This window comes from Pristiophorus japonicus, chromosome 1 (genome assembly GCF_044704955.1).
Source record: "Pristiophorus japonicus isolate sPriJap1 chromosome 1, sPriJap1.hap1, whole genome shotgun sequence".
Classification (NCBI taxonomy): Eukaryota; Metazoa; Chordata; class Chondrichthyes; family Pristiophoridae; genus Pristiophorus; species Pristiophorus japonicus.
This window is the reverse complement of record NC_091977.1, coordinates 134,001,738-134,020,187: the sequence shown is the minus strand read 5'-3', so window position 1 is coordinate 134,020,187 and position 18,450 is coordinate 134,001,738. Positions and strand designations below refer to the sequence as shown.

At 42.3% G+C, this 18,450-nt stretch overlaps 1 protein-coding gene across 1 annotated transcript in view; it reads left to right on the top strand.

The window, feature by feature from the left end:
• The window catches only part of srfbp1 (serum response factor binding protein 1), a 307,607-nt gene extending 292,144 nt beyond the window's left edge, over positions 1-15,463 (top strand). The window contains exons 5-8 of the mRNA XM_070883365.1: positions 3,469-3,550; positions 11,925-12,648; positions 12,767-12,801; positions 14,605-15,463. Coding sequence (XP_070739466.1) covers positions 3,469-3,550; positions 11,925-12,648; positions 12,767-12,801; positions 14,605-14,789 — 1,026 coding nt within the window. The 3' untranslated portion in view covers positions 14,790-15,463. The remainder of the gene's footprint in view (positions 1-3,468; positions 3,551-11,924; positions 12,649-12,766; positions 12,802-14,604) is intronic.
• Positions 15,464-18,450: the final 2,987 nt, after the last annotated feature.

The following is an 18,450-nucleotide window of genomic DNA, read 5'->3' as shown; positions in this document are numbered from 1 at the left end:
GGGACTGCCTATGGTGGTGATTAGTCAGTTCATGGATGTGCCATGCTTGTTCTATATATCATATGTCAAACTAATACAGTTTAATTTCCTTTGTGATAGCTGTTCTTTCATTCGACTGATTAATGTACATGTCTTGATAGAGTCTTTGATACAACACAGAAGGAGACCATTCGGCTCTTCATGCCTATTCTTGCTCTGTGAAAGAGCTATCAGGAGGGATTTAACCTAAAAAGAAACGGGTGGGTTGTGGTCATGTGGGAAGTGGGAAACTTTCGGTTTTAACGGGCGGGACAGACAGCCAACGCCCCCCCCCCAGGAGGCACGTCATCCATTTAAATATTATAATAAGACTGGAAGCCTCTGATATAACCTCCATTTTGATCGGGTATTGCGGGCCTCTTGAAACTCGGCAGCTAAAGTAAGGTGAGGACTGCTAGATCCAGGAGATTAGTGCCTTTGCACTTACCTCTTGGATCCAGCGTACCTACCTGATCCATCCCCTGCGATCGGGGAACCTCCTACGACTTCCTCCACACCTAGGCCTCCGTCTCTCTTCACCACATCCCCCCCACCCCCACCCTCCCGTGCTGCTCCTGGCCCCCGATTGCTTCCCCCCCACCCCCGCATGCTGCTTCCAGCTCCCGATCTTTCCGCCTCCCCCCACCCATGCAAGCTCCCAGCCCCTGATAATTTCCGACCCTATTTTCTCTCCTGCTCCTGGCCCCAATCGTTTCTGACCACCTCAACCCCACTCCTCCACCTCCCGATCGTTTCTGACCACTCCAGCCGCCAATGCTCATCTGATGTCTCCAGATCTTTCATATATATATATCAAAAAGAGCAGGGGTGTCAATACCGACCCCTGGGGGACACCACTTTATACTTCCTCTGGTCCGAAAAATATCCGTTCACCACTACTCTCTGCTTTCTGTCTCTTTGACAATGTTGTATCCAAGTTGCCACTATCCCTTTAATCCCATGGTAACAAGTCTATCATAAAAATATATATAAAGACTTGCATTTATATAGCGCCTTTCACAACCTCAGGACGTCCTAAATCACTTTACGGCCAATGAAGCACTTTTCAAGTATAAGTGTTCTTTTTCTGTAGGAAATACAGCAGCCAATTTGCGCACAGCAAGGTCTCAAACAGCAGTGTGATAATGACCAGATCATCTGTTTTTAGTATAGTTGGTTGAAGGATAAATATTGGCTAAGACACTGGGGACACCAGTTTATACTTGCCTGTTCTTCAAAATAGTGTCATAGGATCTTTTATGTTTCCCTGAGAGAGCAGGCAGGGACTCGGCTTAACGTCTCATCGAAAGACGGCACCTACGAGAGTGTAGCACACCCTCAGTACTGCACTAGAGTGTCGGCCTAGATTTTATGCTCGGGTTTCTGGAGTGGGACTTAAACCTACAAATTTCTGACTCAGAGGCAAGTGTGCTACCACTGAGCCACGGATGACATTTTTATCAATGCCCCATATATTCCTGAAACATTGTTTTGTCGACATTTCATATTCACGCTCACATTGTTCTCAGTGAAACAAATGCAAACAGCCCCCTTAATCTAATGAATACAATAACTCTTGTAATTTTTTTTAATATTCAACAATTAAAGTTTACAATTTACTTAGCTGACCAGATAAATTAAACCAGATGGTTGTTAAAAAGTGTGGCCACTAGAGTTGGTTTGTTCAACAATAATATTGATACCAGTGCACTTTAGGAAAAATTACACTTTAAACAGTACACTTAAATGTAGTATGATACTTTTAATTCACTGCAAATTGCATCTATCATGAGTGATGGCTGAAACCAACAGCACTGTTGCCCATTGTTATACAGTTCATACAAACATGGAAAATAGATGCAGGAGTAGGCCATTCAGCCTTTCGAGCCTGAACCACTAGTCAATATGATCATGCAACTTCAGTACCCCATTCCTGCTTTCTCTCCATACCCCTTGATCCCTTTAGTCGTAAGGGTCACATCTGACTCCCTTTTGAATATATCTAACGAACTGGCCTCAACAACTTTCTGTAGTAGAGAATTTCACAGGTTCACAATTCTCTGGGTGAAAAAGTTTCTCTTCATCTCGGTTCTAAATGACTTATCCCTTATCCTTAGACTGTGACCCCTGGTTCTGGACTTCCCCAACATCGGGAACATTCTTCCTGCATCTAACCTGTCCAATCCCGTCAGAATTTTATATGTTTCGATGAGATCCCCTCTCTTTTTTCTAAATTCCAGTGAATATAAGCCTAGTCGATCCAGTCTTTCTTCATATGTCAGTCCTGCCATCCCGGGAATCAGTCTGGTGAACCTTCGCTGCACTCCATCAATAGCAAGAATGTCCTTCCTCAGATTAGGAGACCAAAATTGTACACAATGTTCAAGATGTGGCCTCACCAAGGCCCTGTACAACTGCAGTAAGAACTCCCTGCTCCTATAGAAACATAGAAACATCAAATCCTTTTGCTATAAAGGCCAACATGCCATTTGCCTTCTTCACCGCCTGCTGTACCTGCATGCCAACTTTCAATGACTGATGTACCATGACACCCAGGTCTCGTTGCACCACCCCTTTTCCTAATCTGTCACCATTCAGATAATATTCTGCCTTCCTGTTTTTGCCACCAAAGTGGATAACCTCACATTTATCCACATTATACTGCATCTGCCATGCATTTGCCCACTCACCTAGTCTGTCCAAGTCACCCTGCAGCCTCTTAGCATCCTCCTCACAGCTCACACTGCCACCCAACTTAGTGTCATCTGCAAACTTGGAGATATTACATTCAATTCCTTCGTCCAACTCATTAATGTATATTGTAAATAGCTGGGGTTCCAGCACTGAACCTTGCGGTACCCCACTATTCACTGCCTGCCTGAAAAGGACCCATTTATTCCTACTCTTTGCTTCCTGTCTGCCAACCAGTTCTCTATCCACATCAATACATTGCCCCCAATACCATGTGCTTTAATTTTACACACTAATCTCTCACAATACACTCCCAGGGAACAACCAAATTTGAATGGCTAACATCTACATTTAGACTGCCATGTGTTTTCAGTTAAAGTGGACATGGCATGAAAATTTCACATGTCCACCTTACTGAAATCTTAATGACAGGGCTGTACAAAGTTACTGCTTGAGGCATTGCTTTGGGAACTTCCAGCAGATTTCAGAAGGATCGTGGAATGCATTTCCAATGTGTGCAGTCAACTCTTGGAGATAAACCTGCATATCAGACAATAACTGACTAGAGCAAAGATTTTCTTGATGCGGTTTTTCCATTATACAGGGAAATCGGGGTTGTTATGAAGGGATCAGTGCATTAATTAGTTCATAGTACTAATTGTTACAAAGGGGCCAGTTACCTATTTGTGCTGTAGTGATTATTACCTTTAAATGATTCTCACCAACTTATTAATTTTCTTTGTTGTTTAAACTTGACAGCCAAACTCCACAGTAGCTGAACGAGCAGTTGCACGAATTGCATCACATCCACTCATCAGCAACAAAATTTCAGCTATTAAAGGTAAGATAAAGATGACTGTAAAACTGAGGTAGTGAAGAAAACAAATTCACTATTCATGACTTACATATCTGTTGCCACTTAAGAAACACAGCTTGCTCATTTCAGTGATATTGCTATCTATTCTTTAGAAGCTAGACTTGACGAATTATGGTTTGTAATGTCTACATACATAACTTGTTGGCTCATCATTTAATTTCATTAAATTTTCAGTCTTTGGTCAGGATTCTGAACTTTCATATTGTAGATTGACAATAACAGCAAGACTTATGGGGAGAAAGAAGTTTCCTGGTGCACTATATATAGGAACTTGAGTGTTGTGCCATAGAATGGTGGAATGCAGTTTTTTTTTCTGATCTTGGCCATACTATTCTGAAGAGATTTTGACATGAAAAGGAGTAAATCACAGCAAGAATTATTTTGGGGTTGTGTTCAAATGCCTCTGAGCAGCTCTGACAGAATCCTTGGTACAGACTGTTCATCCTTCCAACTGAAGTTGGGGCATGTTCATTGAAAGGGGTATTAAATCAGGAAATAGACCTTGTTGATTGTATCTGAATATGGTTCCACAAGCCGATGAAAACTCCTTGCACTCTACACGCCATGTATTATATGAAGGAAATTGTGAAATTTTTGTAGATTTGAATTAGCTTCACCAAAAATCTTAGCTTGAATGGCACAAGAACAAACATGGTCTGTTTCAGTGCAGTGTCTGACAAATTAGAAACTTTCCCAGATATGTCCTGTCCATAACTCTAACCTGACTGACTATCATATTTTCTCCCAATCATCTTTAAATGGTAGGTGCCATCAAGTGGCACCTAAACCAATGGACATCAAAGCAACATTTGATTGAGTACGGCACCAAGGAGCCCTAGCAAATCTGAGGTCAATCAGATGCCAAATAATGACTATCTACAATGTGGAAAAAGCCCAACCAACTTCCCTGAGCTTCAACACCAGTGCCCTGTCCCCCGCCATCAACATCTTAGTAAGATCGTCATTTACCAGAAGTATAACTGGACTCGCCTCCTGACCGCTGAATGCCTCTTCACCATCTAAAAGCTGAAGTCAGGAACGTGATGGAATACTCACCACTTGCCTGGTTAGTTCCAGCTGCAGTAACAGCCAAGTAACTTGGCACCCTCCAGGATATCGCAGTCCACTTGATTGCACAGTGGATGGGGACCAATGTAGCTGCACTATCTATCGTATGCACTGCAACAACTTAGTAAGCTTACTTTGACAGAGTTTGCGGGACTGGGAGGTACTACCACCAACAAAAATGAGCAGCAATATCATGGGAGTATCATCACCTTCTAAGTTCTCACACACCATCCTCACCTGGACATATATCATTATTCCTTCATCGTTTCTGCATCAAAATTCTGGAATTCTCTACCTACCACCAGTGTGGTAGCATCATCACCACACAGAATGCAGTGGTTCAAGGAGAAGGCCTATCACCACCTTCTCAAAGCAACGAAGGATGGCTAATAAATGTGACCTTATCAGTGTCATACACATTCCATGAAGAAATAACAAAAAATTGTGGATTGAAAGAGAATAAATTAGACCAGATTTTGCAGTAAAAATAACGGTGAGACTATCAGCGTCACCTTTATTATGGAGTAACTCGGACAGCAACTTCTGCCGACCTCAAATGCGCAGTAAAACATGGAAATCCGGACGATGCTGTCCAATTTACCCTGCCCACCCACAAGTTGTGCTCTAACAGTAGCTCGCTGATACACTCAACATTGAAATAACTGAAGGAGCGAGTGTGTTTGAGTGCGGGTGGGGAATTAAAACCAGTAAAAGTGCGAGCATGTTGGGAAGCTGGCTCCAACCCGCTGATTTCCACGTTTAACTCAAGCGTGGGGGAGGCAAGTTGCCTATTAACAATTGCTAATCGCACACTAAGGGCCGGATATTTGGCTTTCCGGTTTTTTCGATGAAAATGGTAACAGTACGTTAAACTTAACATTTTCGCTACGCTACCATTTTTAGGCCGAACTTTCGGGTTTTATGTTTATCGGTAAGGGGGGGTACTGCATGAAGGTTCGCGGTGCAAAAATGCAAATTTCGCCAAATTTAGTCTGGGGCCAGGAATGCTGCGAGAGAGGCCTTGGGAGGGTGGGGAAAAAAATCCAAAAAGAACATTTACAAGATACGTATCTATCGAATCGCTAAAAAAAATTTAAAATAAAAACTTTTAACTTACCTTTTTTGCCGGTTTTCATACTTACCGCTGCTGGCAGGGCTGCACCGGTATTCTGGGCACGGCATACTGGTCGGGAGAGAGCCAAAAGTCCGACAATAACACAGTCCGCGACGTTGCACGTTGACGCTCCTCTCTCCGGCTGTACGTCCCATCGCCGCCACAAACAACGAACCGAGGATCCCACCCAAGCTTTGCGACCGGGTTTTCACCCTGGAGGGTCAAATCGCGTCAAAAACCCGGTCACAAGCTTCTCAAAAATCTGGCCCTTAGAGCATTATTTCAACTCACTCTCAAATTTAACACCGCATCCATGGGTTTCCTCGACTTTCTGAAACTCACCAGTGAAAGCAAGGCAAGAACACAACGGCAATTGAGGGAGCTGAACCAAACTCTCAGAAATACTCAGTACTCACAGCTGTTTTCTTGTCTGGTAGTGGGAAAGGATTTGTTCACAGTACTTTTGCTGAGAGGTTGCTTTCTACACTTTGGAGGTTTTTTTGAATCACAGCAGGATGGGTGGCATTTTGACTGCCTTAGATTGGACCTCAGACGAGGAACAATATGACCAGCAGCAGCCTGCTCTTGAGAGACCTGTAACTGAGCAGCAGAGAGGTGCAGCTCACAGGCGGCACAACCAGCGACACAGAGTGTAGCGGCAGAGGCCAAGTTTCCTTGACTTGTCTGAACAGCGATGTCTCAGGACGCTCAGGTTGTCACATAAGGTGGTAACAGACATCTGCAGCCTGCTAGAAGGAGACCTGTTGCCTGCTGGACCTCGTGGCGACACGTTACCAATGGCTGTCAAAGTCACAACCGCCTTCAACTTTTTAGTTTCCGGATCCTCTCTACTTCTCTTTCTTCCTTTAAGACACTCCTTAAAACCTACCTCTTTGACCAAGCTGGTGATCATCTGCCCTAATATTTCCTTCGGTGGCTTCGTGTCAATTTTGTTTTATAATGCTCCTGTGAAGTGCCTTGGTGTGCTTTACGACATTAAAAACACTCTATAAATACAAGTTGTTGTTGTTAATCCTTCCAGGGCTCTGCTGGAGACATATGCAGGATCTCTCAGACGGCAGCCCATAAATACATAAAACAGGTGATGGCTTGTTTGCCAGGACCTGCAATTATATAAACTTCGCTTGTGATGACGCCAGTCAGAATGAGCGGATGCTTAGGTTTGCGGCTCCGGCTGGCTTCCACAGGTGCAGGTCGTCATCGACTACACATGCGTGGCAATCCGGGCACCCCCAGATCAACCAGGAATACCTGTCAACTGAACGGGCTTGCACACCGTCAATGTGCAACCACAATAAGATATTTATGCAGGTCTGCGTAAGATTCCTGGGGAGCTACAATAATGCTTTCTTCATGCGGCAGTCCAAGCACCCTGACATCTTCAGACCTGCACGCTGACTTAAGGGGTGACTGCTGGGAGACACGGGATACCCAGTTCAAACTTGGCTGATGACACCTGTCAGAAACCAGACCAATGAAGCCCAACAGCACCATAATAACTGCAATATGACCATCAGATGTGTGAATGAACAAGCCGTCGGCATGCTGAAGATGCACTTCAGGTGCCTAGACAGATCTGGAGGCAGCCTTCAGTACACACTAGCCAGAGTGTCCAGAATGGTTGTGGTGAGCTGCGCTCTGCACAATATTGCGCAGCAGTGAGGTTTGGACCTGCAGAAGAAACAAGGCACAGAGCTCAGATCTTCTTCGAACGATTCTGAGGAGGTGGAGGAAGGTGATGACGAGGACAATGCAGCACCAGCTGCTCACATTACTGCCAGGGATGCCCTTATTAATTCAAGGTTCACTTAGGTTGCACCAATGGACCAGCTGGTCCTTCGAACCTGTCCCAAACTGTTAGGGCTGGATTTTGCCGGCGCTCAGAGGGCGGGTTCGGAGGTGGGTCCATTGTCAAAATCTAAAAGATTGACAGCGGGGCGGTGTCGCGCTCTCAACTCGCCTCCTTGTAAGTTTCCCAAGTGCCGGTTCTGCCTGCGCTTTGCAGACCCAGCACTAAGCGACGGGTGAGTCAATTAAAATACTTAAAAGTGTGTTTAAAGATATTTAAGCAGCATTTTCCCAGTTGCTAACCATTTTTCAAACATTTTCACGAGATTCCTGTTGCTCGGGGATCACGTCAGGTAAGTACGCCGGGTTTTCAGTGACTCTCCATTGCTTTGAATAGTTGACAGCTGCAAAACTGGTTAAAAAGCTACCATTTCACAACTGTTCATTTTCCAATGTTATAAGCTGGAGCCTTCAGGATTTGGAATAAACTTTTGAGCTTTAAGAAGGTTGAAAGTGTTTCACACCTGATATCAGCATCAAACACTCCAAGGTTAAGTACAGGATGGATTAGGCACAGAGTAAAACAGAGTACTCTAACTTGACAATGTGCCTTTACTACAATGTCAGAAAAGTACCCCATTCTGATTTTTTTGATTTTTCACACCAGTCATCCTTCTGACCTGAGTGAGTTAGAATCATAGGGGTCGAAATTTGGAACCGCCGTTTTTGAGATGGTGTCATTGCCTGAGTGCTGATTTTACCGCCAGGCTCAAACTGCCAAATTCAGTTATTACACCGAAAGATGAGAACAGCGCTAAAAATTGGCATTGCACACTTCTCCTTGGGCGGGACGGAAACCTATAGTCTCCGAATAAGGGACCGCCGATTTAAAACTGAGCTGAGGAGGAATTTCTTCTCTGAGGGTTGTAAATCTGTGGAATTCTCTGCCCCAGAGAGCTGTGGAGGCTGGGTCATTGAATATATTTAAGGCAGAAATAGACAGATTTTTGAGCGAAAAGGAGTAAAGGGTTATGGGGATTGTAATGTCTGTAAGCTTGTAATATTTGTAGCACCACACTGTGGATGTGGACATATTGTGTACTGCAAGTGCAGGGTTAATAATAAACAGAACCAGGCAGATTCCAGAGACTTCCGAGAGAGCTGCCTACCATGTTAGGAAGCTGTGTGTGCTGTGCTCTGTGAAGATATCACAGGAATCGGGCAGGGAAGTGGAGCTGAGTCTATGATCAGATCAGCCACGATCTTATTAAATAGCGGAGCAGGCTCGAGGGGCCAAGTAGCCTACTCCTGCTCCTATTTCTTATGTTCTTATGAGCTTAGGAGGCCTACAGAATTTCGCAACGGGAGGCTGCCACCATGCTACCTGAAACACGGGAAGAAAAGGAAAGAAAAAAACCCTCAAGTTTTTGCGAACCGCACACAAACTTCACCACTATTACAACTAATGAAAAAATGAAAAAAAAACTTACCTTGCACTAAAGAGTTCCGTCCACATTTTGAAAAGACCGCCGGAAAGCAAACCGCCCACGTGCACCGCCGAGAAAACGGCCAGGATCAAAGTTTTGCCTCAATGGGGGCAAGGAAAGCGCCCACGAAAAGCTGCCTGAAACAGGACGGTAGGTGAGTACCCTACAAGGAAAGGTAAGTTAGGTTTTTTATCATTTTTAAAATTCTAAAATGGCGATTACATTAAAGTGTCTTGAGAATATTTTATAACTTTTTATTTTTTGTTTAATTGAAAATATATTTTTTGAGTTTTCCCCCCTCCCTAGGCCCAAACACAGCCTCGGACTAAATTTTAAGTACTTAAGTACCATCCATTCCGGTAAGAATTGCCCATTTCATCTAGTTTCATCTTAAACCACTGAGAAACCGACGAAAATCTTGGTGCAAGATCCATTTTCTCGCCGGGCGATATTTTTTACATTTATTATGGAAATTTTCACTAGCGTTAGTTGCAGAACATTAGTGGTGTTTCTGAGCAGCAATCGGGCGGTGAGGGGCTTTAGGGAAAGTCTAACCCGAAGAATCTACAACCGTTTCAGTACAGTTAATAAGTACAGTCATCAGAGTGAGTTGTAATGTTTGGTAATTGTCTGCTATAAGGACAATGAAGATAACTGCCTGGACTTTGCATTAAGAATAAAGGTGAGTCTAGTACAATTATTATGGAGCAATTCGGACAGCAACTTCCGGAGTCACACATGCACAGAAATCTGGAAGTTGCTGTCCCGAGTTACCCTGCTCCTCCACAAGTTGCTCTATAACAGTATCGCGCCAATAGACTCTGCATTGAAATCCATATAAGGGCGTGAAGTTCCAGTACTTATCCACTAGTTACCCACTAAACACAGCAGAAAAAGTTAGGGCTGGTGCATTCAGGTGTAAGTGAATTTGTAATAGCCTGATCGGTCATATTTAGTACCAAACAACCTCTCTGGCCTGAAAATTAAATTTTACAAGTATGGAGCCTCATTCCTTCAGAATTTAATTTGTGTTGGTGATTTTTTTTAAAATGTTTTACTTTTTCTGTTTCTTCTATTTCTCTCTTTTAAACCCATCTTTTTCCCCCAATGTTTACATCGCTTTCTGTACATGATTTAAATCTAATTAATACTTACTAGTTTAGACTTTGCGTGTTTCAGTGAGGATTCTTCAATCTGATTGGCTGAAGAACCTCGCCTATGCTTTACATGCTCACAAATGCCACAGATCCCCTGTAGAGGGTGCCACTCTTGATCAGATGCCCAATGACAGGAAGTCTTTGCTTAAAAGCCCACAAACAGTCTGTGGAAAGCTGTCCGTGCAGTGAGCACTGTTCCTTCCTGACCTCAGAATCCGGACCATTAGTTTTATTTTTTTATGAGAAAAGCAAAGTCATTTTTTAAAAATCAGGGTTTTGCTAACAAAGCAATTGCTGAAGAATTTTTTAAATCACTAAGTTGCAGTTTTGGGCAGACTACTCTCGTGCTGTTTACAGTATCAAGAAACAAGGGCCAATCAGTCAGATGGCCCCCCTTGTGCTATGATCTGGAATGCACTGCCTGAAAGGGTGGTGGCGGCAGACTTTAATGGGTACGGTAGCATAGTGGTTATGTGACTGGACGAGTAGTCTAGTAGGCTTGGACTAATGTCCCAGCGACGTGAATTCAAATCCCACCACAGCAGCTGGGAATTTAAATTCAGTTAATTAAATAAATCTGGAATAAAAAGCTAATATCACTAATGGTGACCATGAAACTACCAGATTGTCGTAAAAACCCATGTGGTTCACTAATGTCATTTTGGGAAAGAAATCTGCTGTCTTTACCCAGTCTGGCATATATGTGATTCCAGGCCCAAAGCAATGTGGTTGACTCTTAACTGCCCTCCAAATTGGCCTAGCAAACCGCTCAGTTGTCTGTACAAAAAAACTGCAGCAGATCAAGAAGGCAACTTACCATCACCACCTTCTCGAGAGCAATTAGGGATGGGCAATAAATTCTGAACTTGCCAGCGACGCCCATATCCCATGAATAATATATTAAAAAAGAGACTCAATCGTGGCTCAATAAGTACCTGAAGGAAAAGAAATTGCAGGACTACTGGGAAAGGACGGGAGAATGGGACTAGCTGAAGTGTTCTTGCAGAGAGCCAGCATGGGCTCGATGGACCGAATGGCAGCCTCCTGTGCTGTAACCATTCTATGATTCTAAATTAATAATCAAATATGAAAAATAATCAATATTCATATAGTAACGGTTATGTATAGTCTTTACGTATGTCACTTGCATTGAACTGAGCCTGAATATAAACAAAATATGCACACATCTAGGAATGAATGCAATTATAAAATACAAAGATAGATGAGGTGAAGGATTACAATATTTAATGTTTCAAAACCTCCAATTGCAGGAATTAACATGGTTTTCAAAAGACAAAAGTGTTAATATAGCCAAAATTTTGAGTGGAAGACCAGTTGATAACTTTTTCGAGTATTTTAATTTTTTAAAATAAAATTATACACCCCAAAGTGTTCTGTTTATCCAGTTGTATGTAGCACTAGCAAATAACAAAATATTCACTCTAAGTATACACTCTTACTAATGGGGTTCTAGCTATAACTTGTTAACTTCTCAGCCATGATCATATTGAATGGTGGTGCAGGCTCGAAGGGCCGAATGGCCTACTCCTGCACCTATTTTCTATGTTTCTAAACAGCTAAGTTGGGGATAACAATTGACGCCTGGGATTTCTGTGGAGCAAGTAAATGTGATATACAATAGTTTTAAAGCAGGCTTTGTGATATAAGTGTTTAAGTGAAGGTTTTTGCTTGTTTTCTTCCAGCTGCTGTAAATTCATTCAAAGAAGCTAGACAAAAAGCAAAAGGGCAAAGCATTCATAGTGAACCTAATCTGGAAGCAGGATCATTACAACAGCAGACAAGTCCAGAAGAAGATTCACCTGATAAAACAAATGAGATAAAAGAGGATGATAATGCAGCTGAGAAATCAAAAAAAACAGTCATCAAACAAACCAGTGCAACTGTAGATAAATCTAAAACTGAAGCTCTGAATGAAGAGAATCTCAATCATGAAGGCACCTCCACAAGCCAAGCTGCAGAAGTGGCATTGGCTTCTCAAGATATTGAAGAGAACAAGTCCACCCTGTCAAATACACAGAAAAAATTACAAGTTTTCATTAAGTCGCAGAATACAAAACCCATTGAAGCAGATGTCAGTGTCCAGATGGATGTGTCCAGTGATGAAGAAAAAGAATATTTTGACGATAGTACGGAGGAGAGGTTTTACAATCAGACATCTAGTGATGACAGCGGGGATGATGATTTCTTTATCGGAAAGGTAAAAAGAACAAATAAAAAGAAGCAAGAATTTGATCCAACTTTTGAAACCAACACTATGAAAGAAGATAAAAAACTTGTTCCAAGTACCTTGAAGGAACAAAAGAGTGATCCCATTGGTTATGGTGGAAAAAAGAACATCAGCACAAAAACATTTGGATCTTTATTTTGTAATAATTTGTCTGGTTCAAATGCATTGAAGCAGAAGAGGTAAGAGCCAGGTTTAACTTCAATTTCAAATTTGTTTTAGAATTAAATTGTAAAAAAATAAATACTGTTGCCCAACAACAAGATTAACTGTTTCAAACCATTGTCTGTGTTTTCTCAGTAATTTTCAAGGAAATATCAAGAACAAGAAATCAGGTCAGTTTAGACACTGTTTCTTACTGGCTTTTCTGTGACCATTTTGACTCCACAATCAGTATTTTTAAAATACGTTTTAGCAATCTTTTGTCCTAATTTTGAAACTGAATTTCATGCTGCTGTTGTACACTTAGCTGTGGATGCACCAAGGAGTATTGTACCATTAGAAGTGTGTAAGCAAGTAAGGAGCACACAGCATGGTGGAGTGCTTAGGAGCACCGATTGGTGGTGCCATAAAGTATTAGGATGTGGGATTGTCTTGTGTCTTTGTGGGAAAATGCCGAGCGGAGCAAGGGAGGAAGGGATAAGGGAAACAAGGCTACTCTCATGCACTTCTTAAAGGCCTATTTGAAGCTGCAGACTACAAAGTCACCTAGGGAAAACAGCAAAAAAGAGGAAGAAAATAACTTAGTAGAGAAAGGGAACATAAGAAATAGGAGCATGAGTAGGCCATCCAGCCCCTCAAGTCTGCCTCCACCATTCAATAAGATCACGGCTGAACTTCTACATCAACTCCACTTCCCCGCCCTATTCGCTTTGTGCCCAAAAATCCAGTGATTTCAGTCTTGAATATACTCATTGACTGAGCATCCACAGCCACCTTCATAAAAGAAAATAAGTAAGGTCAATTAGCCCAATGTTTATGTCTCTTCTAACAGATCATGTCAAGGAGTGTCCTCTACTTTATTCAGTTTCCTGATAATCATAGCTTTCCAAAACATAAAAACTGGAAATTTTTTAGGGTAAATGAGCAAAAAATGTAATGCTATCCACCTACAATTATTGATCCTTAAAGGGTTTTGTTACTTGAGGAGAGGCTGTATGCTGGGTATCTGAAACTAAACATTGAAGTGTCAGGTCTCACTAGAAAAAAAAAATGAAATGGTTTAAGATTTTTTTAATCATCGCATTTTTAAAATATGGTCCCCACCAATGCTGGGAAATGAAACACTTTCTCACTTCGGTCATCCAGTGTTTCAACTGGATGCTCCATGTCAGATGTGTCACAGCTCAGATGCAGAATAAGGATTCCTCCACTGGGCCTCAACAATGTATTTTAATGAGGAAAGCATCCCTATTGCATAAATGTAAATTTTTCATATCTCAATCTTTGTGGCCCTACTGATGAACTACAGAGTCATGCTCATTAGGATCTGGGATGAAACTGCCCAGCTCATTCCATGTAAAACCCTTAAATCCAGCAGACAAAATACATTTTCAACCCATCAGTCTGGTACGGATTCTAACACAGATTTTAGAAGTGAAAGAGTAATATGTTAACTCACTGCACTACCCTGGAGGTGGGGAGATATTTTAATGAAGAATGGATTGGACCATTGTATGGTCATGAAGACCTTCAGACATCACTTTTAAAACAAAAAATATCCTGCTCAATTCGTTATCTCTGAAATTTCCCCTTTACTTGCTACTGTAATTGAGTTTAGAATTTTTTGTACTCAAAATTAATTACTTGTATTATTTCTGGTCCTGTCGGTGTTTCATTTTAATTCAGCTGCCGTGTAGAGGGTCATCTTTTAGTAAAATGAATGCTTGCATATGTAATACTACTAAAAGATGAAAATTGATACTTTTAAAAATGTATAACTGTATGGAAGAATGGCATGTGAATTATACAACATAAAAATTATTTCATGCTGAAATGTTATAATACTTCTGCTACAGTAACATAATGACCTTATTACATTGATCTGAAATCTCTTGTGTAGTTTCATTGCATTGTACTATAAATGAGCTCTGATTGCTTGTAATTCATAATTCTTGTGTTTTTTTTTGCCTGTACAGCTGTTCCACAAAAAAAGCCCCAGAACAAAAGCTTGTCCTTTCGTGAGAGATCATGTGAGAGGCCTGGAGTTGCAATTCCAAAGCCACAAAAATCACTTCATCCCTCTTGGGAAGCAAGCAGAAGGCGGAAAGAGCAGACCCAAATTCTTACATTCCAGGGGAAAAAGATCAGATTTGATGATTAGCTTTTTTTTAAAAACAGGGAAATAACATTGTATTACATTGTTTTATATTACAGACCGTTCTAAAACCACATTAAAAGGTATAAGGACAGTTCTCGCATAGATATCAAACATCTATCCTGTGTTTATATACCAAGAGGAATTGTAAAGTTCATTTTAGTGCCACAAGATGGTTTTCAGATTGTTTTAAAGTACACGTTGTGGAAGATTAAACGTTTAAAATTCATGTTAACATACAAGATCTGTTAAATATTAAGTATGTAATCTGGGAAATTCTTTTTGATGAGTTCATGCAACATATTTTTTAGGCAGGAGATAGTCAAGATATGCAAATATAGAAAAAGTTGATATCTGGCTGTAGAACTAAATTTAAAATTAATTTCTATAATTATCGATGATAATTTGGTAAATCCTCTCATTCTGCATTTTGTTAATGATTCAAATTTGTGATATTAAGTGTTTTGTCACAAATATAAAAACAGATCCATGTCATAATTTCCTACTTTATCTTGTGTGGATTATTCCCACAACAGGAAGATCTTTTAACCTTGAATTTTGAAATACCCTTTTTTGTGTAAAATAAACATGATGAATGTTAGCAAGAGAACTGGACAAATGCAAACTGGACAGTGTTCTCTGAATAAATTCCACAAATAAATGGTAAATTTGGTACAAACTTTTTACTGGAGTGCTCAGAAAGGTTCATCGTTGACAAGAAATCAAAACCATGGATACTGTCCTGGAACTTTTCTGTAGAGAATTTCTCATTTTCAAATGTTGATTAACCCTTGGACAGTTGTCAAATCCAAAGAATTTCAGAATCCTTGGGCGGTGAACTAAGTTGGACGGAATAACGATTTAGAGTTTCTTGCACATTATCTACACTGGAACATAGTTTATTTTTTCATTCATGGGATTTTCACCCAGCGACGATGAACGAACAGAGATATATTTCCAAGTCAGGATGGTGTGTAACTTGGATCTTGTATTTTGTAGATGGTGTACACTGGAGCGAGTGAATGTTTAAGGTGGTGGATGCGGTGCCAAGTCAAGCAGGTTGCTTTGTCCTGGATGGTATTAAGTTTATTCAGTGTTGTTGGAGCTGCACTCATCCAGGCAAGTGGAAAGTATTCCACCACACTACTGACTTGTGCCTTTAGATGGTAGAAAGGCTTTGGGGAGTCAGGAGGTGAGTCATTCGCTGCCGAATACCCAGCTTCTGACCTGCTGTTGTCGCCACAGTATTTATGTGGCTCATCCAGTTAAGTTTCTGGTCAATGGTGACCCCCAGGATGTTGATGGTGGGGAATTCAACGATGGTAATACCGTTGAATATCAAGGGGAGGTGGTTAGACTCTCTCTTGTCGGAGATAGTCATTGTCCGGCACTTGCCACGTATCAGCCCAAGCCTGACTGTTGTCCAGGTCTTGCTGAATGTGGGCATGGACTGCTTTATTATCTGAGGAGTTGAGAATGGAATTGAACACTGTGCAATCATCAGTGAACATCCCCACTTCTGACCTTATAATGGAGGGAAGGTCATTGATGAAGCAGCTGAAGATCGTTGGGCCCAGGACACTGCCCTTAGGATCTTGTGCAGCAATGTCTTGGGGCTGAAATAATGTTGCCATAGTTGTACTGGTTGCATAACAGGATTCTCTTTGTACTTCTTCTAAATCTGAATTGTAATTCTATTTATTCGTCTGCACTTCTGTTTTTTTTAATTCATTCACGGGATATGGGCATTGCTGGCAAGGCCAGCATTTATAGCCCTTGAGAAGGTGGTGGTGAGCCGCCGCCTTGAACCATTGCAGTCCTTGTGGTGAAGGTACTCCCACAGTGCTGTTAGGGAGGAAGTTCCAGGATTTTGACCCAGCGACGATATGTTCTCAAGTCAGGATATCCCCACCAATGTTCCTCTAAGCTGTGCAAGGGTGTGCAGCAGTCTTAAAGGTATCGCGCACGGCAACAACATTTTAGAGGGAATGAAGCGACTATGAAGGAACGACGATATATTTCCAAGTCAGGATGGTGTGTAACTTGGAGGTGATGGTGTTCCCATGCACCTGCTGCCTTTGTCTTTCTAGGTGGTAGAGGTTGCGAGTTTGGGAGGTTCTGCCGAAGAAGCCTTGCTGCAGTGCATATTGTAGATGGTACACAGTGCAGCCACGGTGGTGGAGGGAGTGAATGTTTAAGGTGGTGGATGGGGTGCAAATCAAGAGGGCTGCTTTGTCCTGGATGGTGTCAAGCTTCTTGAGTGTTGTTGGAGCTGTATTCATCGAGGCAAGTGGAGAGTATTCCATCACGCTCCTGACTTGTGCCTTGTAGATGGTGGAAAGGCTTTGGGGAGTCATGAGGTGAGACACTCGCTGCAGAAAACCCAGCCTCTGAGCTGCTCTTGTTGCCACAATATTTATTTGGCTGGTCCAGTTGAGTTTCTGGTCGATGGTGAACCCTCCAGGATGTTGACGGCGGGGGATTTGACGATGGTAATGCCATTGAATGTCATGAGGTGGTGGTTAGACTCTTGCTTGTTGGAGATAGTCATTGCCTGGCATTTGTGTGGTGTGAATGTTACTTGCCACTTATCAGCCCAAGCCTGAATGTTGTCCAGGTCTTGCTGCATGTGGGCATGGACTGTTTCATTATCTGAGGAATTGCGCATGGAGCTGAACACTCTGCAATCATCAGCGAACATCCCCCACTTCTGACCTTATGGTGGGGGAAGGTCATTGATGAAGCAGCTGAAGATGGTTGGGCCTAGGACACTACCCTGAGGAACTCCTGCAGTGATGTCCTGGAGATGTGATGATTGACCTCCAACCACCACAACCATCTTCCTTTGTGCTAGGTATGAGTATGACTCTAGCCAATGGAGAGTTTTCCAATCTATTCCCATTGACTTCAGTTTCACTAGGGCTCCTTGATGCCACACTCGATCAAATGCTGCCTTGATATCAATGGCAGTCACTCTCACCTCACCTCTGGAATTCAGTTATTTTGTCCATTTTTGGACCAAGGCTGTAATGAGGTCAGGAGCCAAATGGTCCCGGCGGAACCTAAACTGGGGATCAATGAGAAGCTTATTGGTGAATAAGTGCCGCTAGATAGCACTGTTGACGACCCCTTCCATCACTTTGCTGATAATTGAGAGTAGACTGATGGGGCAGTAATTGGCTGGATTAGATTTCTCCTGCTTTTTGTGGACAGGACATACCTGGGCAGTTTTCTACATTGTCGGATAGATGCCAGTGTTGTAACTGTACTGGAACAGCTTGGCAAGAGGTGTGGCTAGCTCTAGAGCACAAGTCTTCAATACGACTGATCGGATGTTGTCGGGGCCCATAGCCTTTTCTGTATCCAGTCTGTTCAGGCGATTCTTGATATCACATGGAGTGAATCGAATTGGCTGAAGACTGGCTTCTGTGATGGTGGGGACCTCAGGAGGAGGCCGATATGGATCATCCACTCGGCACTTCTGGCTGAAGATGGTTGCAAATGCATCAGCCTTGTGTTTTGCACTCGTGCTGGGCTCCGCCATCATTGAGGATGGCGATGTTCATGGAGCCTCCTCATCCCATTAGTTGTTTAATGGTCCACCATTCACGACTGGATGTGGCAGGACTGCCGAGCTGTGATCTGATCCACTGATTATGGGATCGTT